This window comes from Schistocerca piceifrons, chromosome 3 (assembly GCF_021461385.2).
Source record: "Schistocerca piceifrons isolate TAMUIC-IGC-003096 chromosome 3, iqSchPice1.1, whole genome shotgun sequence".
NCBI lineage: Eukaryota > Metazoa > Arthropoda > Insecta > Orthoptera > Acrididae > Schistocerca > Schistocerca piceifrons.
In genome coordinates this window covers 332,364,219-332,376,855 of record NC_060140.1, presented here as the reverse complement: position 1 = coordinate 332,376,855, position 12,637 = coordinate 332,364,219, and the positions used below count along the sequence as shown (strand labels likewise).

Genomic DNA, 12,637 nt, shown 5'->3' with positions numbered 1-12,637 from the left:
AAAATTCAGTATACCAGAGAATTAAAGTGGATGATAAAACATAATGAATGGAAGAAGTTGACATGGTCAGATGTCTTGGATTACTCCGTGACAAAAATTTATGAAGCATACACATGTCGAATTTCTATCATGTAAATTAAGCAGTTGTGCTTTTGCATTGAAAATACTTATAAATGGTACTGATATCAACACACAAATAGCAGATTATAGTTATTCTGAATCTGTCATTAGGCATGATAAAGTTTTCTGGAAAGTTGAAGAACTATATCTTGGGCACTGAAGCTACAGAAGAAAATTGTTAGATATATGTATACTGCACTGTCAAAAGAATCTTGTTATCCACTACTTTTGAATCTACAAGTCTGAACTGTCCCTCCCTTATAAATGTATGACATTATAGTCATATCGCACAGCAGTTAAAATCATTTGGGGAAAACCATTTTGGTCACACTTACATCACAAGAAAGGTAGATAATATTATCCTTCTTGCTCACAACCGAATTTACATGAACAGATTTCACTATATATGGTGATGAAAGTTTGAAACAACTTAAAAGACAAACATACTCAGTATGAAAAAAGGTAGTCTAAAAAATAAGGTTATAAGACATTCTGTGAAAGAAATATTATTATTCAGCAGCAGAAAGAACTGATAATTTGTATGAGATGTACCTTAGTGTTAGATTTACTGGATAACTTTTTAGACTACTGTTATTAGGATTAACTCTTTTTTTTTTTTTTTGAGAGCAGTAATGCCCGGATAGCTGATGCCCGGATAGCTGACAGAAGATACAAACAAAAGTTTTACAATAGCCATCAACTGGGTTGGAAAAAATTTATCTCTGTAAATAAAAAATAGGTCATTCATGCCACAGAGAGCTGGTCTAGTTGTTTGGCAATGAATTGTTTTCATATCACAATCTCAGGAGGTGGTAGCGGATTGCATAACAGAAGATTCATCAGTAAACAGTTTCCAATTTGCCCATGAAAAGCACACACTGAAAAATAAAGTGTAGAGTGTACTGGTGGAGCAACAATGATCTCCTTTGCCATGGCGTGGAAGCAATGGGGCCAGAGTTTAGTTTTGTCAATGGATTATTCAGCACAGTACTGGAGAACAGTGTCTGATAAAGTTTGTGTTGTTCACAGATGAGGCCCACTTCGCTCAGAATTGTGTTAATAATTGCTGCAACAGCCACATCAATACCACAATCGCCAGCCGTTGTGGCCGAGCAGTTCTAGGCGCTTCAGTCCAGAACCGCACTGCTGCTACGGTTGCAGGTTCGAATCCTGCCTGGGGCATGGATGTGTGTGATGTCCTTAGGTTAGTTAGGTATAAGTAGTTTATAAGTCTAGGGGACTGATGACCTCAGATGTTAAGTCCCATAGTGCTTAGAGCCAACACCAAAATCACAACAGTACACCAGCAAATCTGTTAATAAAGCCACATTTGCTTCCACGCTGTTTGAGTGGTGCATGTTACTTGTTGTTCACTTTAGATGAACTGCCACAATTGTTGGAGACAGTACCTTTTGTTTATCAGAACAGAGTGTGGTTTCAACATGATGGTGCACCACCCCACTTTGATTTTATGCATGGAAGCATCTTAACAGCATACATTCTCATCATTGGACTGGAGAGAGAAAATCCTTCCTGTGCCCAGTGTGACTGTCGATTCTAATTTCTGCTGATAATTCCCCATGGAGTTATATGAAGTCATTGATCTCTGTGGAAAGTGTACTAATATTTTCAACAAAATGAATACGGGTATGAATCCATACAGACAGACAAACTGATAGCACAATTTATGTTTTTTTTTCCACAATTTTTTACAGTAGAGATGGAAGCATTTTAGAATATCTGCTTTAATAACAATGCATTCTCTGAATCCGTACATGTGTTAGGGTACAGTACTCTGTACTTGGACTTAAGGAGAATTACTAATAAGTGAATCAGTAACCCTGTAAGATAAGAGAACAAATCTTTCAGATTTAGAATCAGAAGCTGTTCTATGAAGATTTCAGAAAGAGGAGCAGCACAAACAAGATGTAAATAGGCATCAGAATTTGGAAGAAAGAGTTACCTAATTCATTTACTTTCTCACTAACTAATACTCACATTCCATTCAACACAAAATGAGGGGAATTCTTCAGGGGGAAAAAAAAAGGGAGAGATGCAACTGCTGTAGAAGAATGATATATTATACTGAACTACAAATGAGTAGGGTGTACTACTGAACTACACTAATCTAATTTTTCTTGGACAGGCTGATAGCATTTGTTTCCTGTGTTGTGTTTTAGGTGCCAAGTTCATGAGGAGCAGTGGGCAGCAAAACTTTTTTGTTGCTGTAGTACTCTTCACTGTAGGGTACATGCAAAAATGATTTCAAATTATATAGGTAGATTGTAGTGTGAGACTAAATTAAAGAGTGATACTAAATTAAAGATTGATATCTGTTCTAAGGAAAGAAGGGAAAGCAGAAAGGTGGAAGGAGTATATAGAAGGTCTATACAAGGGCGATGTATTTGAGGACAATATTACAGAAATGGAAGATGATGTAGATGAAGATGAAATGGGAGATCCGATACTGCGTGAAGAGTTTGACAGAGTACTGAAAGACCTGAGTCGAAACAAGGCCCCCGGAGTAGACAACATTCCATTGAAATTACTGACGGCTTTGGGAGAGCCAGTCCTGACAAAACTCTACCATCTGGTGAGCAAGATGTATGAGACAGGCGAAATACCATCAGACTTCAAGAAGAATATAATAATTCCAGTCCCAAAGAAAGCAGGTGTTGACAGATGTGAAAATTACCGAACTATCAGTTTAATAAGTCACAGCTGCAAAATACTACTGCGAATTCTTTACAGAAGAATGGAAAAACTAGTAGAAGCCAACCTCGGGAAAGATCAGTTTGGATTCCGTAGAAATGTTGGAACACATGAGGCAATACTGACCCTACGACTCATCTTAGAAGCAAGATTAAGGAAGGGCAAACCTACATTTCTAGCATTTATAGACTTAGAGAAAGCTTTTGACAATGTTGACTGGAATACTGTCTTTCAAATTCTGAAGGTGGCAGGGGTAAAATACAGGGAGCAAAAGGCTATTTACAATTTGTACAGAAACCAGATGGCAGTTATAAGAATCGAGGGGCATGAAAGGGAAGCAGTGGTTGTGAAGGGAGTGAGACAGGGCTGTAGCCTATCCCCGATGTTATTCAATCCGTATATTGAGCAAGCAGTGAACGAAACAAAAGAAAAATTTGGAGTAGGTATTAAAATCCATGGAGGAGAAATAAAAACTTTGAGGTTCACTGATGACATTGTAATTCTGTCAGAGACAGCAAAGGACTTGGAAAAGCAGTTGAATGGAATGGATAGTGTCCTGAAAGGAGGATATAAGATGAACATCAACAAAAGCAAAACGAGGATAATGGAATGTAGTCGAATTAAGTCGGGCGATGCTGAGGTAATTAGATTAAGAAATGAGACACTTAAAGTAGTAAGAGATTTTTGCTATTTGGGGAGCAAAATAACTGATGATGGTTGAGGTAGAGAGGATATAAAATGTAGATTGGCAATGGGAAGGAAAGCGTTTCTGAAGAAGAGAAATTTGTTAACATCGAGTATTGATTTAAGTGTCAGGAAGTCGTTTCTGAAAGTATTTGTATGGAGTGTAGCCATGTATGGAAGTGAAACATGGATGATAAATAGTTTGGACAAGAAGAGAATAGAAGCTTTTGAAATGTGGTGCTACAGAAGAATGCTGAAGATTAGATGGGTAGATCACATAACTAATGAGGAAGTATTGAATAGGATTGGGGAGAAGAGAAGTTTGTGGCACAACTTGACTAGAAGAAGGGATCAGTTAGTAGGACATGTTCTGAGGCATCAAGGGATCACCAATTTAGTACTGGAGGGCAGGGTGGAGGGTAATAATCATAGAGGGAGACCAAGAGATGAATACACTAAGCAGATTCAGAAAGATGCAGGATGCAGTAGGTACTGGGAGATGAAGAGGCTTGTACAGGATAGAGTAGCATGGAGAGCTGCATCAAACCAGTCTCAGGATTGAAGACCACAACAACAACAACATCTGTATGTATAATGTGATGGTCATACATGTTCATTAGAAACAAGAAACAACATGTTTTAATTGTAGCAGTGTGCTCTAAATATTTAATTTATGATTTAAATTAAATGACATCTGAGTGCTGAGAACATGATCAAAATAAAAAAGAGATATAAAAAATAATATGTTTTTCTCTATAAAACTCATTGTCTGACAACACTGAGAGGTAGGCAATCACCTCATTTTAAACTATATGTATGTTACGTTAAAATATAGCACATATCCATATTAAAATCCTCTTATTATTAATACAGCAAAGCAATACCATTTTGACATGCACAAATTATTGTAAATAAGATATAAATTATGAGGAAACCTACTACTTAGAAAAAAGCTATTGGCTTTCAGATTATGCAGTTGGAATGCAGTTCATCTACACTTTCAGTTAAGTACATAGAGAAACAGCAGTTAACACTACACTGTGAAAGAAAAATTTAGAAAAATTACTACACAGAATGTCAGCTATCATGGAGCAACTAATGTTGAATTGATAATTACTGAGAGATGACATAAAGAAAGTAACTAAAACTAAAGTATAACAACTAGAGAAGAGAAACCTAATATCACAGAAAGCAGTTATTCAAAAATGAAATAGTGTCATAAATAAACCTGAATCAATCAGTATTGTAAATATTGAAATATTAAATTAAATTTATTCTCTTGCACCACATGAGAATAAATAAACAGAAAAATGATAAGAAAAGATCAATAAACACCAGGCATACGTTGATTTCTTCTGTTAAATATTCCTTAATTGTGACCAGTATATTACCAGATATCCAGATGCTGGGAAGATTATTCTACCATCAATTGTATGGCCCCTGTACCACTCATCTTCAGGTTTGTTGAGATCAATCTCGTATGTATGGTAATGTTTATTTAGCCAGTCCTAGAGAAATATAAAAACATGTCAAATGCATGAATCCACCTCAGTTTTTGGTTATGTTTCCTTGTGTTAGAATTTTACCTTATCAGAGAAAACTGGTACAAACCACTCCTGATCATGATTCCATTTTACTAGGGATGAAATCTGTGGTGTGCCAGTGGGGACTGGGTACTGAATGCGAGGGTATAGTTTTGTAAGACATATTTGCGATCCAGACAAGTACAACCTGGAATACATTTCATACCATTATAAAGCAAGTCATATTTTTGTCTTGAGAAGTGCAAATAAGAATTAAAGTGCTTTTAGTTATCTGGGTAGTTACTGAAACTTGTTTTATGATGAAATAACAAACAGCCCAAAAATAGGTTGTGCACCACACTCTGACTTGCATAGTTTACGTAATTTTGATCAGCAACCACTTTCTCAATACTCTTTTGACCACAGGAAGTTACTACATTCAGCCACCTATGAACTAAATGTGAATTCTTACTTCAGTAAAGAGAGCTGTGTCTCCAATCATGGACAGTCTCTTATTGTGCCTTAGAGGGTCATTTCAAATTTAGACCATATGTGCTCATCAAATTATAATAACCATAATTATGTCATTCAAACCCTGCACCACTATTGCAGAACACAAAAAAATCAAGATATGCTTCAAATTGGTTACTCACAATGAAAATAAATAAACAAAAATAAAAGAAAAAGCTAATAATTGCCATCTAATAATTATACCTTGATTGTACAGGATGACAGAGAATAACGGGAATATTTGAAATGAGTAATGCCAGCCATGGGCAGGTGGCAGCACTGCAGGTTCATGACAGTTAGTGAGTAAACAGTCCACCATTTCAGTAATCATGGATCATTGGAACAGACAACAGCATGCATTAGCCATAAAAATGTTTTATAAAAACAATGATAGTTTGGTAGTGGCGCACAGGGAGTTTCGACATTTTTATAATTTAGGACAATATTATGACATTCTGTCAAAACATGCAATAAAATGTTGGATTAATAACTTTGAATAGACTGGATCTGCCCTCAAGAAGAAACCAGCAGGACAACCAAGAACAGTGCATTCTCCAGGGAACATTGATGTTGTACGCGAGTCTGTCTTACAGAGCCTATGGAGATCAATTCATAAACAAGCAGCTGTGGTTGGAATGTCCCAGGAGGGTGTTCACAGAATTCTTCATCTTGATTTAAAATTGCATCTGTACAATGGTGCATCAATTGAAGGACAATGATTACGAGTTACAATTAGGATTCTGTCAACAAATGATAACAAAAATTAACAAATTGTGGATGTCAGATGAGGCACATTTTCATCTCACAGGTTACTGGGTAAACCCAAATCCTAATGATGATCATGAGTGCCCTTTACAAGCTAGTAAAGTGACATCATGGTGTGGCATTTCATCATATGGTTTATCAGATCGTATTTTTTTGCAGATGAATGGGGAACACAATAACTGTCAGTGCCGGTCATTACATGGAGATGTTATGAACTTTTGTTATACTTGCACTGTACAACTTTCCAAATGTTCAAGAAGCCTGGTTTCAACAGGACAGAGCGACATCACACACTGTAAGGGAGTCAATGACATATGTGCGAGACGTTTTTGGCAATTGTGTGCTCTCACAATTCAGTAACATTCTCTAGCCCCCAGATTTATCATTTGTGATTTTTTCTTGTGGGGCTATCTCAAAAGCAAAGTCTATACAACTCGATCAAGAACCCTGGATGAGTTAAAGCAGAGAATTTGGGATGTAATTCACAGTATCCCAGTTGAGATGTGCACTGTCTTTTAGGAGCCAACTGAGAGCGCTGTGTCAGCCCAGATAGTATACAACTTCCTCCACACAATCAGTTTGGTCTCATAGTACCCATTACTAACAATGCCCCCCCCCCCCCATCTCACTCAAGTAACCTGTATCACAGTGCATGGAGATGGTCAGTAAATGACACCCGGAATGGAGCCTGGATCAACAGTATCACGTTCTTTTCAATGATGAGTGAGAAATTTTAGTATTTGACACCTGATGATCACCAGAGAAGAGCATGGATGTGGCCAGGTATCATGCACATTCCAAGTATGCAATGTCACAAGTTTAGCTGGAAGATAGGACAGTTGTGTTATGGGATGGTGTCATACACATGTATCAGACACTTCTCATGGCTACTGAGAGTAATTTTACAGCTGTGCTGCATCTAGACAGGATACTTCAAGCTATTGTCCAGTGCTATAATCAAGATTTTGATAATGGGTTCATCTTTAAAGATGATAATCAATGAGCACACAATGGCCACCTCATGAACACTTTTCTCTAGGAGCAGTCATCAATCAAACTGAATGTTCTGTGGTATCTTCTGATATGAACAGTGCTGGTTCAAGAACATTTTACCACATGAGCAACTTAACATTTGGTACCCACCCTCCCCTCTTTTCCCTCATTCCCTTTCAGCTGTGTCAGTTTTCTCCATTAATTTTGATATGCACTGTACACAAATCTTACACTTGGGCAGCCCTGGCACCCTTGTAAAATGGCACCCCAAGTGGATGCTAATTATGGTTTGTCCTGTTAAGGAATCTTGCATTTCTGGAACCTCTGGTCCGTTCTTACTTCAGTGCTCCAAGGGGTGACTTGTACCGCTAGGGCCTTAAAATGGACCTAGATGTGAATCTGATTAAGCATACTTGCAGTGCACCATTGCCAGAACACTCCTCACACAATGGATTACCTCAAGAAAGCTACCATTAAAGAGTGGGACAGGCTTGAGTAGCAACATCTCATCCACTTTGTGGATAGTGTGCCAAGGAGTTTCCAAGACTGTTAAAATGTGGCTAGTTACCGTTGTCACCACCTATCAGCAAATGGCGGAAGCACAGTTGCACACCTTGTACAAAGATATGCACTTTCATACCTTTATTTTGATGTTGTTTTGTTTTTAATCCACAGCAATTTTTTTTATCTCCTTCTGACTTTAAGCCCACATCCAGTGACTGTTTTCTTGTAACAAAACAATTATTATTTAATTAGCAAGTTTAAGAAATAGAATCTAAGAAATGAATGTAATGAAGTCTCACTCAGCATATGAGGTGTTATGGTGATTGGCCCTGAATACAAATGTGAATATTTCAAAGTGAATGGAGATGTACAGGGGCAAGATGGAAGCACTGTGAACAGGATCAAATACATTAACCACTTAATAGTAACTCATAATTGCTTGTTTCCCACCAACATTTCTGAATAGTTTCAGAAAACAATAAACACTGGTTAAATATTTAGTACATGCAAACCGAATTCACTCCTGCACATTGTCAAAATGTAGCTAAACATTTGCACAGCAAATGTATTACTTTTATATAGCATCTGACACATTCAACGTTATAGAGACAAACTATGAACAAGACCCAATAGTCATTATATTAACTACGTAATGGGTATTTAAGCTTAGGAAGTCAATATTCTTTATTGTATATTTCAACACAAAATAACTATCAATGAGGCATTAATAAAATACATAATATTATTACCCCACTAGAAGAAAAGGGAAGTACAGATTGTTATCCAACACATAGAGAATGCATTGATTTGCAGACAGGTGCAATGAGAAAGACTTATAAAACATTTAAGGTTTTGCACACAGTCCTTCTTCCACAGTAGAAAAAAATGCACACATTCACACAAGCACAACTCACACACACATGGCCGCTGTTTCCAGGCACTGGGGCCCAACTGCAGCTGTGTCTGACATGAGCAAGAAACTGCTGGGATGGGTGGTTGGGGATGAGGAGAAGGCATGTATTGGGGAAGGGAACGGATATCGGAGTAGTGGTCGGTGAAGATGCTACGCTGCCTGTGGGAGGGTGCAGGAACAGGGCAGGGCTGCTAGATGGGATGTTGATATGCTTTGCTTGGGGAAGGGGGGGGGGGATGGGAGGGGAGGGAGAGAGGTAGAGACAAGGAAAGGACTATGTAGGTGAACTGCTTGGATAGAAGGTATTTGATTTGGTTCAGTTATTATTTACTTCAGTGTCATCACTTTCTTCCAATATGTGTAATTTCATTACAATACATGTATCTTATTGACAAGTGCAGAATTTGTTTGGTGCTTGATGGTCATTGTAGACTAGTCAGTAGATGATAAGATAACCATTGCACATCTCAGGTATGCATTTCTGTCCTGCCTTTGGCTGGTATCGTTATCAGGATCCTCTGACTTAATGGCCAGCTCTAGAGTCAACATTTTGGTAATGGGTTTCTCTATCTAGGTGTCAGTGCATCACCCACCAAATAAACACCTTCCTCCAGGAGGCTATGGTATGTGCTCACTTGTGTTAATTTGAGCATGCTTGGGAACAGTTAGTTGTCACAGGGACACTCCTCACATACTGGGTGATCCCAGAATTGCTGCCATCTAAGAATGGTGTAGATTTGAGCAGAAACATCTCAACTGCATAGTAGACATAGTGTCAACAATGAAGTTAAATCAAACAATGTCAACAGACTTATTAGCCCATGTCTTCTGTAGTCATATTCTCCACCTTAAGATCTTATGCAGAACATTTCCTCTTTATTGTTTAATTTTACCACTAGTTTACCCAAACATACAACACATGAATAAACCTAAGTTATTAGTGGGTAGGTGGTGTTACAGTCTGCTTAATCTCCAGAAAAAAGTTGGCTGCTGACTGTGATACAACTTACCTTCCCAAAACAAGAGAATACTGCAGCAAAGAGTTGTCATAACGTGACATTGTACTTGCTGTTGACACAGAAGTAGGCAGTGCCCCACGCATTACTCCCTGCAATATTCCTTGTGGAGCTATTTCTATTACAAATGCATTGTGCGGTATCATAGACACAGCATCTGAGAATAATACTGGTGACATCATGTTGTGTGTTAGGTATTCAGCAGAGCATTCTTTTGCAAATGAAGAGTCCCACTCATTCTTATGTACACTGGAACTAATCCATTTCTCTGAACGTTTCCTTGATTTTGGTATCACCTGTTTAAATTAAAGACAATTTTAACACTGAATTAGCAACATATTCTAGGAAATGTAAAGGAAGTTAGTGATCTTATGTAACAAAATTAGCTGGCAGAAAAACATCAGAGGTTTATAAATGTCTTTCTCATAGTAAGTAATGTATATCACAAGCCTATGGTTTATTCAGCTCTACTAATCAATAGATTTATCTCCGTCAACAATCATTCTGGCCCAAACTGATGAAAATAGCTGGCGCTAATACCATATTGCACTCTGGACCACAGCACTGTGATATATGACAGAATTTGCAGTATTTATTAGAAAAGTCATGAACTACAATTCTTGTACAACACAGTACAAGATAGAAACAATGTGCACAACTTTAACTTGTAACATTCAGATCAATTTGGTTTTAGTATGAAAATAAAAGATGTGAAAATTGATTCACTTAGTGACAGAAACTGTCACATAAATTTACCACTTTCTGAAAAATTGTGAAGACCTTTGATAGTGAGACCTATAACATGTTAAAGGAAAGTTCAAAAATCAGACGAACTAGAGGAAGTAGAAACCATAACAGACTTCATGACGTGCACCTACAGTTTGAGCAGAGAAACATAGACTCAGTGCTTATTTGTGTGTTCTTCTTAAAGTATGTAACTGACATGTCTGTCCCATAAAGTAGCCCAACAAAAACATACTCAATAAGAAAGGATTCATGGTCAGTAATGTACTGAGAATGAAAATAATCACAAAAAAATCTGTGTAAAATTCATAAGTATGTGACAATATTAGAGAAGGAAAGTTGCTACTCACTACACAGTGGAGATGCTGAGTCATGGTAGGCACAACAAAAAGATTCACACAATTATAGCTTTCGGCCATTAAGTCCTCTGTCAGCAATAGACACACATTCACACACACGCACACACACACACACACACTTACGCAAACGCAACTTGCACACACGCCCGCAGTCTCAGACAACTGAAAACACACTGCAAGCAGCAGCACCAGTGCATGATGGGAGTTGTTACTGGATGGGGGTAGAGAGGAGGCTGGGGCTGGGAGAGGGAGGGATAGTATGGTGGGGGTGGCGGACAGTGAAGAGCTGCAGTTTAGATGCAGGGCAGGAGAGAACATGGTGAGAAAAGGGGGGGGGGGTAAGTAGAGGAAAGGAGAGAAATAAAAAGAAAAAGAAATTAAAAGACTGTGTGTGGCAGTGAAATGACAACTGTGTAGTGCTAGAATGGGAACAGGGAGGGGGCTGGATGGGCGAGGACAGTGACTAACGAAGGTTGAGGCCTGGAGGGTTACAGGAACATAGGATGTATTGCAGGGAAAGTTCCTAATTGCACAATTCAGAAAAGCTGGTGTTGGTGGGAAGGATCCATATGGCACAGGCTGTGAAGCAGTCATTGAGATGAGGAATGTCATGTTTGGCAGCATGTTCAGCAACAGGGTGGTCCACTTCTTTTTTTGGTCACAGTTTGTCAGTGGCCATTCACGCAGACAGACAGCTTGTTGGTCATCATGCCAACATAGAATGCAGCACAGTGTTTGCAGCTTAGCTTGTAAATCACATGACTGGTTTCACAGGTAGCCCTGCCTTTGATGGGAAAGGTGATGATAGTGACCGGACTGGAGTAGGTGGTGGTAGGAAGATGTATGGGTCAGGTCTTGCATCTAGGTCTATTACAGGGGTATGGGCCATGTGGTAAGGGATTGGGAGCAGGCATTGTGTAACGATGGACGAGTATATTGTGTATGTTCAGTGGACGGCAGAATACCAATGTAGGAGGGGTGGGAAGGATAGTTGGGGGGGGGGGGGGACATTTCTCATTTCAGGGCATGACGAGAGGTAATTAAAATCCTGGTGGAGCATGTAATTCAGTTGCTTCAGTCCGGGATGGTACTCAGTCATGAGGGAAATGCTCCTCTGTGGCCGGACTGTGGGACTTCGGGAGACTGGAAAGATAAGGCACGGGAGATTTGTTTTTGTATAAGGTTGGGAGGATAATTACGGTCAATGAAGGCTTCAGTGAGACCCTTGGTATATTTTGAGAGGGACTGCTCATCACTGCAGATGTGACGACCATGGGTGGCTAGGCTGTACAGAAGGGACTTCTTGGTATGGAAGGATGTCAACTGTCGGACTGGAGGTATTGCTTGTGGTTAGTAGGTTTGATATGGAAGAAGGTACTGATGTAGCCATCTTTGAGGTGGAGGTCAACATCTAGGAAGGTGGCTTGTTGGGTTGAGTAGGACCAGGTGATGCAAATGGGGGAGAAGTTGTTGAGGATCTGGAGGAATGTGGATAGTGCGTCCTCACCTTCAATCCAGATAGCAATAATGTCATCAATGAATCTGAACTAGGTGAGGAGTTAAGGATTCTGGTTTTTTAGGAAGGATTCCAGTAGGTGGCCCATAAATAGGTTGGCATAGGATGGCCATGTGGGTGCCCATAGCCATATCCCAGATTTGTTTGTAGGTGATGCCTTAAAAGGAGAAGTAATTGTGGTTGAGGATATAGTCGGTCATGGCAGCTAGGAAGGGGGTTGTTGCTTTGGAATCCATAGGGTGAAGAGTTTGACAGAGCACTGAAAGACCTAAGCTGAA

The 12,637-nt window shown here is 39.0% G+C and overlaps 1 protein-coding gene across 1 annotated transcript in view; it reads right to left on the bottom strand.

Annotated features, from left to right (window-relative positions):
• LOC124788632 (fatty acid synthase-like) overlaps window positions 1-12,637 on the bottom strand; it is a 507,799-nt gene that overhangs the window by 206,109 nt on the left and 289,053 nt on the right. The window contains exons 13-15 of the mRNA XM_047255903.1: window positions 9,735-10,036; window positions 5,103-5,247; window positions 4,908-5,024 (exon numbers count right to left, since the gene is read on the bottom strand). Of these exons, the coding sequence (XP_047111859.1) occupies window positions 4,908-5,024; window positions 5,103-5,247; window positions 9,735-10,036 (564 nt within the window). The remainder of the gene's footprint in view (window positions 1-4,907; window positions 5,025-5,102; window positions 5,248-9,734; window positions 10,037-12,637) is intronic.